Source organism: Coenobita brevimanus, chromosome 1, assembly GCF_032717465.1.
Source record: "Coenobita brevimanus isolate Jiangsu-jjx chromosome 1, ASM3271746v2, whole genome shotgun sequence".
Lineage (NCBI taxonomy): Eukaryota > Metazoa > Arthropoda > Malacostraca > Decapoda > Coenobitidae > Coenobita > Coenobita brevimanus.
This window is the reverse complement of record NC_136954.1, coordinates 69,416,219-69,429,820: the sequence shown is the minus strand read 5'-3', so window position 1 is coordinate 69,429,820 and position 13,602 is coordinate 69,416,219. Positions and strand designations below refer to the sequence as shown.

General features: G+C 40.5%; 1 protein-coding gene across 1 annotated transcript in view; it reads left to right on the top strand.

Moving 5' to 3' along the window:
- Positions 1-12,545, top strand: part of Srrm234 (Serine-arginine repetitive matrix 2/3/4) — an 81,379-nt gene extending 68,834 nt beyond the window's left edge. Inside the window, exons 13-14 of the mRNA XM_080274674.1 lie at positions 10,781-10,824; positions 12,325-12,545. Coding sequence (XP_080130800.1) covers positions 10,781-10,824; positions 12,325-12,545 — 265 coding nt within the window. The remainder of the gene's footprint in view (positions 1-10,780; positions 10,825-12,324) is intronic.
- The last annotated feature ends 1,057 nt before the right edge of the window (positions 12,546-13,602 follow it).

Here is a 13,602-nt window from a genome sequence, read left to right as displayed (position 1 = left end):
CTTGTATTTGTACTTATTTATTTCAGTAAGGTAAGGTTAAACTTTAATTATGGTCGTTAATATATGCAGTGTCCTTTTTCCTATTCAAGCTTGATAAATACATCTGTATCATGTTATGGTTATTCCATGACCATGTATTGTAATGGTTCAGCATACTGTAATTTAATTATTTAAGACTTTCCAGAACATAGAATCAGCTTATTATTAAATTTATTACAGTGTTGAATGATCTTTAACAAAACTGACTTCATTAGTTGGATGAATCTTATATACTGTACTTAATATTCATTTTCTTTTCACCTTAGATTACCTTTTGCCACATCTTTTGGATGACCAAGAGTTAAGTGACCTCCAGGCAACCTTATGCAAACTACAAAATTTTCCAGATTATCCAAAATCCTAGGAATGTCATTGATATTATTATGCAGAGTCTGGAAAATGAGTCACTTTTCTCTAGTCTATTATATAAAATAATCTGTTGAGGACAGTATGACTGCACACTGCTTGTTGTGTGATATGTATGGCAATCTTTCTAGTCACCAAATCCAAGTTACAAATACAGTACTGCCCAGAATATATACTTATATTTAAGAACATTTGTTATTTTGAATTGGAGATTATGGAGGGCAAGCATCATTTAATAATGTAGTCATTAACCTACTGATATATTAACCACTCGGAGAAATTTGAATGTATTGTGTATGCACACTGTCATCCTGCATTCTCAAAACCATCCACTCCTGTACCTTTATGGAAAGCATTGGATGGGCACTGATCATCGCTCCAGTGACAAAGTAAGGTTTGTCAGCCCCATAGATCTGCTGCCTACAAAACATGGCTTGAACATATTTAGCAGGGCTACCTTTCATTTCAGGTGAATGCAAGCTGGCCATTACAACACATAACTGCATTTTTTTCTTTGTGATTTCTGTACAGTACAGTATGTCAGTTCATATTCTATGGTCATGAGAAGAGCAATAGTCTGCAGATTTAATCATTTACATCTGCCAGTGGTGTTTGTTCTTTTCCTCCATTCATAATAGTAAAGGTTAGTTAGCTATGCTTTGGATGTGTAATGATTGATGCCCATTGTATTTCAGTAGTACAGTAATAACTTGTGGTTACACTTTATATGCCTTTTCTCTCTCTCTCTCTCTCTCTCTCTCTCTCTCTCTGTGCTATCATTTCAGTTGTTTGTGTCTATATCAGTTTGAATATTTTCACTCATACAGTATCTGAAATTGTGACTTTAAATGTGTATTAATATTATTCTTAGTTCTCCTGGTGAGATTACAAAACAATGTATCCTATTTAATTATGAACTGACTGGTGATGAGTTACTGTATTTATGTCGTGTGGGTGACTACTATCCACTGTTATCAGAGTGTATGAATGGGTTAATTTGAACTACTGCAGTACAATGCCTAGCAGTGCAAGGATGCCTGATACAGTATCTTTTCTTAATATTATATTGCCAGTCTTTGTGCTGTATAGAGCACCATCAATGCACCATCAGAGGTAAAGAACAGGTGCTTAATACTCAAGAGAAAGTACATGTCTTGCAAATTCTATTCTTATGAAATCATTTATATGCAGTACATATTTCATTGTACCATATTTGTCATTTGTCCATTTTCATTTCACCTGCAACAAAATGGTATGTTTGTTAACCATATTAGCCTGCCTATTTATTTGTTACCTCACGTTATATTCTGAGAGTTCATCTGACGTGGCCATGAAAGGAAAATCTTGATTTGCAAACAGTCGTTCAGCCTATCCTAGTGCACCTTCCAACATAATTTCTGTCTCATCTCATCACTGTCTTGGTTGTTGTCACTGCAATGGTGAATCTGTGTTGCAAGAGAATTTACTGTACAAGAATCTGTCCCTAACCCCCCTGAAGCCAAGTGATGTCCCTTTGTTATTCCTGCCACTTCCAGATGATTTAATTCAGCTTAGCAAAGGCTCCTTGTATTGAAGAGGTTTATTAGATTTGCTGTATATCTAACCCCTCCAGTTCAAAAAGCCTGTCCTAAGCTGAATAAGATCATTGTGAGCTGGCAAAAATAAATTGGAAACATCCTTGAGCTGAGTGGGCTAAAATGTCCATGAGTCAGTCCTCCCCACCCCCCATCGCCCTTTACCCTCCACCCCAACACCAGCTTCATTGGTCAGCCCAGTGTAGAGTTGTGATTCATTATAGTAAATGGCAAGTTACATTCCGACTCTTGTTATCCTTGTAACTGAGGAAGCCCTCTGTCACAGTGAGGTATTTTTCCCATTTTCAAACAGTTCTCTAATGCACATAGGGAGACTAACGGTGGGGCTTTGTGCATTGGCCCCATTGCTCTTGTACAATATATAGATGCCTGATGGTCTGGCGAGTTAAAACACTTCAGCTGGATGTGGCCCATGTCGTGATGCTCAAGGGTAAACAATTAGTCACTCATCTTAAATGTCTTGACCAAGTAACCAATCCCTGGACCCCTGTGCACCTGATATGGGTCACTACTGGATGAGATTAAATGGATACAACTCAGGAAACCTTTATTACCTTGAGTATGTTTTGTAGAAAGTCATGGAAAGCTTATAAAAGAGTTGTATACTGAAGATGTCTAGGTTCAGTGGGTTAAGATATTGAACAGAGATACTTTGGTGCCAGAGACTTTGTAGCATTGAAAACCATCAGGGGAAGAATTAAGGGTGACACCCATAGGTACTAGAAAAAAGTATTGATAATGTTGTTGTATGATCTTGATGATGTGAAGTCTGATCTTAGCTAGATGAGAATTAGATATAGTATTATGTATTACATATTCTTGTGGTAGGTGAGGGCGCTCACCGTCCACTCACTCGATGTAGTGATACTCTCGGGTGACTGCCCTTTCGTCTCCTTCCTCCTTTCCTTCTTTCCTTCCTCTTCTATCTTTCTTTACTTCATTCTTTCCTCATTCTTGTGCCTATGGGTAACTTTACACTCCATCTTATGTCTTTCTTTCCTTCATTCTTTCCTGTTCCCTCTGCCTGTGGGTGACTACACTGAGTGACAAGTCGAATGGTTTCCTATACACCAGGAAACCATTGACTATGCTAGGTGGTAACCATATAACCAAATTATGGCACCTGGTGGTTTAGTGGGTAATTGTGGCGTTCCAATCGGATTGAGCTGGTGAACATTTATATCCAAGGGGTGGTTGGGGTTTATTGCTCATGTAATGCCACTTATAGATGAGTGAGGCTAGTCACTCTCGTCTTAAATCTCAGGACCAACTTGCCTAACCCCAGGCCCCTATGCCCCTCATGGGGCGACAGAGGATTGGATGACTGATGGATTATATATTTCTCTGACCAAGAAGAGAAAGGCAGTAGAAAAAGATACTAAACTCCGAGAAAACCACACGTTCAACTCTTTCACTACGATGTCATCATTGTTATTCTGAGTGAAGGGAATGAGAATTGTGTGCTGGGAAAGAGATCTAGAGGTGAAGCCAAAAAGTATATTGACCTGGTTTGGAAATATTGACAGGAGGGAGGATGATGACTGGTTGGGAAAGGTGATAGGTGATTATATGTGGGAGAGAATGCCTAGAGACAGGCCAAGGAAGAATTAGGACAAGGTTCTGCATGCATGGAAACCTCTGGGCTTGGAACATATTATTATTATTATTATGATGATGATGATGATGATTGATGATGATGATGATGATTAGTAGTAGTAGTAGTAGTACAGGTAGTACAGTAATAGGAGTAGCTACAACTCCAGGCTCAATTGAACGTGAACTTGGCTGAATGCTGGCTGAGCATTCTGCAGTCCATCATTCTCCTCTTTGGAGACAGAGTGGGTGTGGACTGGTGTTGGTGGGTGTGGACTGGTGTTGGTGGGTGTGGACAGGTGTGGGTGAGTGTAGACAGGTGTGAATGGGTATGGACAGGTGTAGGTGGGTGTGGACAGGTGCTGGTGGGTGTAGACAGGTGTTGGTTGTTGGACAGGTGTGGATGAGTGTAGATAGGTGTTGATGGGTACGGACAGGTGTAGGTGGGTGTGGACAGGTGTTGGTGGGTATGGACAGGTGTAGGTGGGTGTGGACAGGTGTTGGTGGGTGAAGACAGGTGTTAGTTGATGTAGACAGGTGTGGATGGGTATGGACAGGTGTTAGTGGGTGTAGACAGGTGTGGGTGGTGTAGGCAGGTGTGAATGGGTGTTGACATGTGGGTGCGTGTAGAAAGATGTGGATGGGTGTGCTGGTGTAGATGGTTGTGGACTGGTGTGGGTGGGTGTAGACTGGTGTGGGTGGGTGTAGACAGGTGTGAGTGGGTGTAGACAGGTGTGAGTGGGTGTATACGTCTGTGTGGGTATGGACAGGTGTGGGTGGGTGTAGAAATATGTGGGTGAGTGTAGACAGGTGTGGATGGCTGTGGACAAGTGTGGGTGGGTGTCGACAAATGGGGGTATGCGTGTGGACAGATGAGTGGGTGTAGACAGGTGTGGGTGGATACAAACGATTGTGGGTGGATGTGAACAGGTGTGGGTGGGTGTGGAGAAAGTGTGGTCGGGTATGAGTACGTGGGCGTGGACAGGTGTCAGTGGGTGTGGAACTCCAGGATAAGTTGTAGCTCAGTATAATGAAACGATATTTTCCACAATGCTTCGTATAATCATTTATATATCATTTAATGATGGAAGAAAAAATATATGTTTCTGTTAGCAGTGAAAGGAGTTAATCGCTCAACCTGTGCCTTGTGTCAAAATTTCTGTGTAAGTGAAATTTTGGCAATAGCAGGAGTGCAGTGACGGATGGAAGGATGCTGCAAGGTCGCATGGATGTTGCTCTCGCAATTATCTCGATTATCGCAACCAGGGAGTGACTGACTCAACTCAGAAGGTAAGAACATGAATAATTATTTGGTTAGTTACATTTTCTTGGCCAGATAGGCGGAATAGAAGCAAGGAGGGGATAAAATCATGTATGATGGCGAGTTAACATGTGCTACCAGAGCATCACAACTGACTGCATTAACATCTGAGGCAGCGTCTTGAGAACTTATTGATATAGAATGATAGTGAGAATTTCCATCCTTTGCAATCACTGAACATCATTATGCAGCTACCAGACAACATTTTTCAACTCTTGGAAGACGTTGAGGTGGAGTGGTTGGACACACTGTTCATTGGCGGTACCTCCTAGAATAAATGAATACCATGTAATTTTAAAAATCGTCAGGAAGTAGAAAGAACATTGTGTATAACGGAACACCATGATCATAATGGTGCCACCACATGAAGGCGTCTCTCCAGCACCAAGCACTGAAGTAATAAACTTTACGATTATTTCCTCAAACCAGGTTTATCATAGGAGGAACAAGAGATGTAGGAATATTTTGCACTACTTTCCTTTTCCTTTATTCTGAAATAAACATATCATAAAATAATTCCTCAGCCAAATTTATTACTGAAAAAAACAAGAAACGTAGGAAGATTCTACACATTTTTACTTTTCTGCAAAATAGCATTAATTTATGACGGGAAATGCATTGTAAATTCTTTCGTAGGTAGTGGTGGAGGTAAATTAAGATTTTTTGTTGTAGTATTATAGTATAAATATGGAAGAGGCAGGGGTGAGTTTTTTTGTTTGAGCTGGTTGACTGGTTTGAAAATCGCGCCTGTACTCAAATAGCAGCGTAACTCATAAATTATCAGCCTCGTCCTTTTATATTATTTTGTCCCTTTGTGTGTGTGTGTGTGTGTGTGTGTGTGTGTGTGTGTGAAATCGATGTACAAGGTTAATATTTGGATTTTATTCTTAAACATTTTAGATCTCATATTGACATCTGCGCATGTGCAGATTGACCAATGACGTCAGTAGAAGGAGGAAAGAGGAGGGCAAAATGGCGGCTAGGTTGCATTGTGATTTGTACGATTTTCGTATAATTTTACCACCTTCGAGAAGACCACGGCTAGCGTAGACGTTCCTGGCAGCCCACGAAGAATTACTGAAGGGCAACGAATGCCTAATCTACCAAAATACAGACTGTGTTCATTCTGCAAGACGTTTCAAAATGACACGCTGGGAGGCTATGAGAAGTCGGTGCCGGGTATTTAACTCGACCTCTGGTGCCGGGTATTTAACTCGACCTCTGCACTCCTCACCCTTCACTGGAACCGGTATTTAATGAGGATTTACTTGTAATTAATTGAGTTGTGAATATTTACTTACTGACATAGTAATAAGGTGCTGTAGTAAGTCATGAAGAGGGTTCGTAGACTAGGCCCTAACTTAAGGGCCGTTTTGACAAGCATTTAACATTTCTGGATTTACATGCACAGCAGTGATTTTTTTTTTCTTTTTTAATGTGAATTGGTATTTTTGTTGAGTACTTGCATAGACCAGGTTAATTAGATACCGTATACAAAGAAAGGGAACCCAGTTTTGAGGAATGCAGCAACAGCAACCCAAGTAGCCAAGGTTATATGCAGTAATTGTGTACCCATTTTGAAGGGCTCTGAAGATCAGAGGGTAAAATTATGCTTTAAGCCCCCAACCCCACAGATTTTTTTTTTTTTTTTTTTTCCAGAAATGCTGATTTTAACATTTGTCAGTTCGGAAAACTACATTTCCCCATTTCGAAACCAAAAATAATTTTTCAGGTCAATTTTTAGTGTAATTTGCATGAATTTGACCGTCATTTTTGTCAAAAGTCACTCGTTCTGGAGATAGGCCCACCCAAACCTATCTCCAAAACTAGTGATTTCTGACAAAAATGGACAAGTTCATTCAGATCACACTAAAATTTACCAGAAAAAATATTTTTGCTTTTGAAGTTGAGGATATGGGTTGAATTATACACCCTAACTGGGGGGGCTTCGCCCCTGCAGACCCCCATATTATTAACTGAACCGATCTTAACCTAACCATGCCTTAAGGGCCGTTTTCACAGTCGTCCCCAACAGCCTACTCGCCTCCAAACGTACGTTTTCGTTTTCACAGTCGCCCCCAACCAGCCTTCCGAGACCTCTGTTGGGGACGGCATTCGGGACGGCCCGAACAAATTACTGGAACATTCTTGGGGGGCCTGCAGCCTCCCCAGCAGACGGTCCCGAAAGTAAAAAAGTAAAAGAGTAATTACATGTTTCATATTTTCATTATCATTTCAATATTATATACCCAGTATAATATTTCTGGTGTAAAACACACACCCGATATTGAAAAAAAAAAAAATATATGTTTGTGTATTTTTATGAGACTTTCTACTACGTATCCGAATACTACCCTTTCGCAGGCAGGTGGAGGCTCCTCAACAAACGGACCTGAAAGAAATACAAGAATCGTTGTCTAATGCATACTTTCATGAAAATTCTAATATCTGATGCCCAATGTAAAAGTTGATGTAGCTAACACCCCATTTAGAAAAGAAAATGTTCATGTATTAATAGTATATCCGTTAATAAACCACACCATCACTCATTAGACGTTATACATGTTGCTTCATGGTTATTTTTTCTTGAGCCTTTTTTACAATACTTATGGATTCAGCTTACTTCCGATTTCAAGTAGGAGCGTGGTGAGGTTGCCGTTAGTTAGCTCTTCATTCCGATGACGTTTCCTCTTCGTTATTTTTGCTGCATTCTTACGAATATCATCACTCCTGAATATATTAGTAAGAACTGTGTGAAGTGGATGTTCCAGCCATGTTATTCATCACATTCATTACATTCCAATTTCTAAATATTCTCTACATATGGAAAGTGTTTTCTCCACCCAGAACTACCAACCCTACCGCATCAACACGGGCAGACGTCCCCACATTAGTAAGCTCCCGAAAGCCATTCAGAGCGACTGTGAAATCCAAAGGTGCCTTTGGTTTGGGCCCGACACACGTTCGGGCCCAAAAGGTTAGGGACGACTGTGAAAACGGCCCTAAATGTCATTGGAGGCGAACAGTAGCAGTAGGCGTCAAAATGGCAATTTTCATGAAAAGTTCCTGAATAATCTGATACACTAAACCCACATGCCCTCCACTTCTTTGAATTTGCGTAACTCTTGGAATTCTTACAGTTCCACCGACGAAGGTCCTGTCTATAATGTAGGTCACATCCACACTTCTTACACTTCGGGGAGGAAGGCAGAACATCTTGACTGCGTAGGAAATTCACACTTTCCTGATTATTAAAAAACTGAGCAATGTCCTCGTATTCAGTCACAGCACACCCACTACAAGTGGAAGCCGTCGTGGAACTGACTAAAATAAAAGATGTTTGAAATCTGAAAATCTCCTAATGCTATCAATGATTTGATCGGTCCACCTTCTGGCTGATTTTAATTTCATTGGGCGTGACATCCGAGCATGCTCTTTAGTGGCATGACATCCTGCCTGGGAGCTTCTGTGACAGGGAGAAAGACCAACGCGAAAGTTTGAAACTGAGGGGAGATCCAAGGTAATATTATATAGGATTTTTACGTTAAATATACGTTTCCGAAAACAAATGTATAGTGGAATAGATTCAGAATAACATGGTCTAAGTGTCAGATTTTGTGGGTCGAGAAATGTAGTTATCCGAAAATTGACCTTAATGTTTTCTGTAGGATTTTGATTGTCAGTTTTATCGCAAGTTACCTGTTTTCGAGTTTTGGCCCCCTCCCCCGTCTCCACTTCAGTTTCCTGAAATGTGCATTTTGCAGTATAATCGGCAAAAAAAATCCTATAGAAATCACTAAAACAGGTTAAAAAAAGAATTATATATTTCATTAACTGTTTTTTTTTTTTTTTTTTTTCATTAACCTAACCTAACCAATGAAACTTAACCTTATATAAAGCTGTGCTGTATTAACATAAGTAACTCAATTTTTTTTTTTTCCACTAATCTAATGCAACCTGACAAATCAAACCTAACCTTGTATGAGGCCGTACTGTATTAACTAACCTAAGTCAGTGGCTGTTGGCGTGCCTGCGTGGCTTGTAGAGACGTGCAGCAGTGTCGGAGAAGTGGAGGAGTGTAGCAGTAGTATGTTCCTTTAGGAATAAATATCTTGAGAAATACTGACGGAAGTATTCTGTCTTCATTCCTGGACGCTTCATCCAGGAATTTAATAGAAGCATGGTCGTTTTCGAAAAGATTTACATTGAATTTGTAAAACCTATAGTCACAACTCGGACAGCTGCACTGGACGGTCGCCATAGCTAGATTAAATTAAAATTCATTTGAAGGGTTTTCCTTTCCTATTTAGGCAAGTTAGGTTTGAAATGATTTGCCTAAAACAAAGGAAATTGTAAGGAGGTCTGTCATTGGCCATAGTCCATGATTCATTCAAAATGACCGCCCTTGACATCGGGTTGCTTATTGGCTGCCGCTCAAGACCAGTAAAGCGCGGTGGAAACCAACATATGCACGCACTCATAACTCATCACATCTGGCCACAAGGCCAGCTTCTGACTGAAATGTCAGAAAATAAAAAAAAAATCTATTGCCATTGTTACTGAGTTGCGGTGGTAAGTGTTGGTACTCAAAGTTATTGTCACTTAACTGTCCATTGGCAAACAGAAAAATAATGAATTCCTTTAGGGGTTGAAATGATAATAGAACCAATCAGAGATTTTCAGGAGCAAAGGTAAATTACATAGAATAATAGGCACTATAAATGGAGACCTGTGGCTTCTCCTGGCACGAGTTTGATGTAAAAAAATAAAAAGTGAAACCTTAGGAGAGCTGCCATACATAAAATTTACAGTTGTATTTTTTTTTTTTTTTTTTTTTTTTTTCCAAACTTATATATAGTAATTATCATTGTCAGTCCATCTATAGCCTAGCCAGATGCCCTAATCCCTTAAGGGTTGACCACAAACAAATCACCTCCATGCCGCTTTGTTCCCTGCCTTTTCGATGACCTCCCCCCAACTTACACCTCCTCTCACATACCTCTCCATTCCATCCTTTTATCTCATTGTGACAGCTTTAAAAAGTTGTGGAAAGGCATAAATTTTAAAATACTCCAAAACCACCACTTTTACATGTAAGCCGTGGCAAGCAGCCACTTTTAGGTTGGTTCAGCTCCAAAGTCAGTCTGTCACTGATCTTTCGACCCTACCAACGTAATTTCACTTAACCTAACCCAATTCAACCAAACCAATATTAATTTAACCTAACCTGAATGATATGAAAATTAATGAGTTCTAGGTCCGGAGCAACCCATTGCACTATGTAGAATGTCACTGTCATCATAGACCAGCCTATGTTCTTCCTCTTGAGGAATGTGGTATTTTACCAGAATTTGGGTGTCATGAATGAATTATAAGCTCTTAAGTAATAAACGATGTTCGTAATCTGGGTGTTATGAATTTACCATTATGAAAGATAATCGCAGTCATAATATTTTCAGCATTTGTTAATGGGAGCCCTCCTGCAGTTTGTAAAAAAAAAAAAAAATTAATGATAATAAGGTGCTATAATTGATGATGAACCTATCTCTTCTTATTCCCCTGGGGGTAGGTGTTGGGGGCCCTCAGCTACAGCAAAGCATCTATGGTACACCTCTGGCTTCGTCTGTAAATCTGGGGTGCTCTCTGCACCTAACCTGAGGCCCTAATCAGTTGACATCAGAAGGGCACTGGGCAATTGTTTTGCCTGTGTCCCTCAAACCTACCAGGTGATTTTGGCCATGGAGGGGTATCGTCTGGTAGGGGACTTTGAAATGCATGGCAATACTGTATGCACTTGTTTTCATCTTCTGACATAAGCTGCCATTCTAATAGCACTTACAATGTATTTGGTCCCTGTTGCTTTCAGAGTGGTGGAGGCTTGGACAGTGGAGATGCCGGGAGTGCTTAAAGGTGAAGAATCCTTGTGAATGTGGAAGGTTGATGACAAGGAACCAAATATGGAAGATGGAATGGTATCATGTTGCAGAGATAGAGGATGAGAAGGTTAAAGGATAAGGAGGAAGCATAGCTGAAACAGCACAATTCAAACAGCAGCACTAGATGAATTGTCTTCCCCACATAGCCTATATCACCATCAGTAATATTACACATTTTGGGTGAGAACTGTATTTCATCACTGTAATTTATTTTTACACATGCTGCCTATTGTGATATGGGGAAAACAGGTCTGGGCGATTGATTTTACCCATTAGTATTACTGATGTGGCGAAAATATCACCCAGCACTGTTGCAAACTGCCTCATACCTTCTACGGCCCAGGCTGGGGCTTCCTTTCTCCTCGGATTCATGTCCCTACAGATCCAAGAGCTTTGTTGAATCTCCTTCTGCCCCTTGTGAATATGGAAAATTGAGTTAGGATGATGTTGAGATGTTCACAAAGTTTGTTTCCAAAGGCTTTGTAGTTTTCTGTTATACAGTACATGTATATACTTTATTTTTTACCAGTCACTAGTAATCTATATTATATTGTGGATTAACCAGTAGGAATATAGGTTATTCTACCATTGTATGATGTGATCAGATTGGTATGGTGCAAAATAGAATTGTGGTAACCTCACAAGGTTGGGAAAAAGACATGGGGTGATTACTTAGAAATTAACAAGGAGAGTGTGTGTGTGTGAGGTGGCAAGGGGGGGGGGGTGAGACCAAGGATGAGATGGAGGGGAGAGGTATATGAGAGAGGGGGGTGTAAGTTGGGGGGAAGGGCATCAAAATGACAGGGGGCAGGACGACATTGAAATGCTTTGTTTGTAGCCACCCCTTACAAGATTAATGTGTCTAGCCATAGGTGGCTAGATGATTATTATTGTTATTACTGTTATTATTATGATATTTGTATAGAGTGTTAGTTAGATTGATGAGTATTAAAATTCATTTTCTGATTTTCCACATCCCCAGCCTGTAGTAATTGTTGTGGCCCCAGGCTTATCTGAAATGGGAACTCAGTGAAGTTGGCCATCTGCTGTAGTTCACCATCTTTGTTTCTGGGAAAAAAGAAGTACAGTTTTCAGGGACATTTCTATAACCGGGCATTAGCCAGACAGATGACATAAAATGGATCAGTTCATCTTGGCCTCCTGTACTAGTTGTTGTAGTACCTGCAGGCAACCTCAGGCTTATCAGAACATGATCCTAGTGGACTGCAGGCCAAAGTTTCTGCAGTTCACCATTCACCTGTTGGGGGATAGGGATGGAGTTGAGGAATGTTTATAGTATCAGGCAGGTCCTCCATCTTGTCATATCGGTGCTACCACTAGAAGGCTTCCCTCTCCAGCACCAGTACTATAAGGGATAATTAAGGTTGAATTGAACTCCACACACACAACGCACGGTTAATTTATTGGCAGACTTGAGAATACGTGTATCTCCTAAAAACTTGTAATTTTTCAGGGGTCACAAGTACTACTGATGGTGGTCGTGGTACTTCTGCGGTTCCTGCTGGTGCTGTTGCTTCTACTTCTGGGGTTCCTGTTGCTGCTACTACTACTGCTACATCTGGGGTTCCTGCTGCTGGTGTTTTGCAGGCAGTGGTGTACATGCTGGTGCATTTGTCTTCTTGGCGTGGCCAGGGTGGCACTGGCCACTTTAAATCTCTGGGGGAATACCACTGACCAGCATGACGAACTACTGCAAACTGTCATGGCCACCTTAATCTTTATTACTGGCTATGCCTCTGCAGCTACTGGTACAACTACAGCTGCGTCTACTCCTACTGCTGTATACTACTATCCTTCTGAGATGTGTGAGTCGCACATAATTTTATTTGTCTACTTTGACTTGGCTGAGATTTTTGTTCTTTGGCAACCGAATTCCCACAGCTCAGTTGCAGAATAAGTAAGGTGACCAGAGTCCTGCTTTTTTGGCGTCTGTTCCGCCTTTTAATTATGACTAAAATGTCCCCTTTTTTGAGCAAATTATCTTAAATGTCTCGCATATAGAAAATTACTAATACATTAGATATAACATGGCCTTCTTTTATGAATTAATGATGAATTAGCAAAATTATACATAATCCAAACCCAGTAAAATACCAAATTGTTAATACAAAATCTGTACTACTCACTAGCTGGTAACTTTGGTTGGCCCATTCACTGTACCTTACAGTATGTTCAGAGTTCATCTGAGACGTTAGTGTTTGATTAGCAATTTTGGAGCCTCAGGGTGAAGTGCAATGAAGCGGCAGTCGCTGTCATTCTCATGCCACACACACTATATATATATATATATATATATATATATATATATATACACATTCATCCATCCATCCATCATCCAATCCTACATTGCCCCATGAGGAGTGTTGGAGCCTGGGGCTAGGCAAGTTGGACCTGACATTTAAGATGAGAGTGACCAGCCTCACTCATCCCTGAGTGGCATTATGCGAGCAATAAACCCCAATCCAATTGGAGTGCCGTAATTACCCACTAAAGTATTAGGCGCCAAAATTTGGTTATATGGTTACCACCCAGCATAGTAAATGGTTCCTAGTGTACAGGAAACCATTTGGTGTGTCACTCAGTGTAGAGTCACTGACAGGCAGAAGGAAGAGGAAAGAATGAAGGAAAGAAAGACAGAAGAGGGAGTGCAAAGTCACCTGTAGGCAGAAGGATGAGGAAAGAATGAAGGAAAGAAAGACAGAAGAAGATGGATGGAAAGAAGGATGGAGGA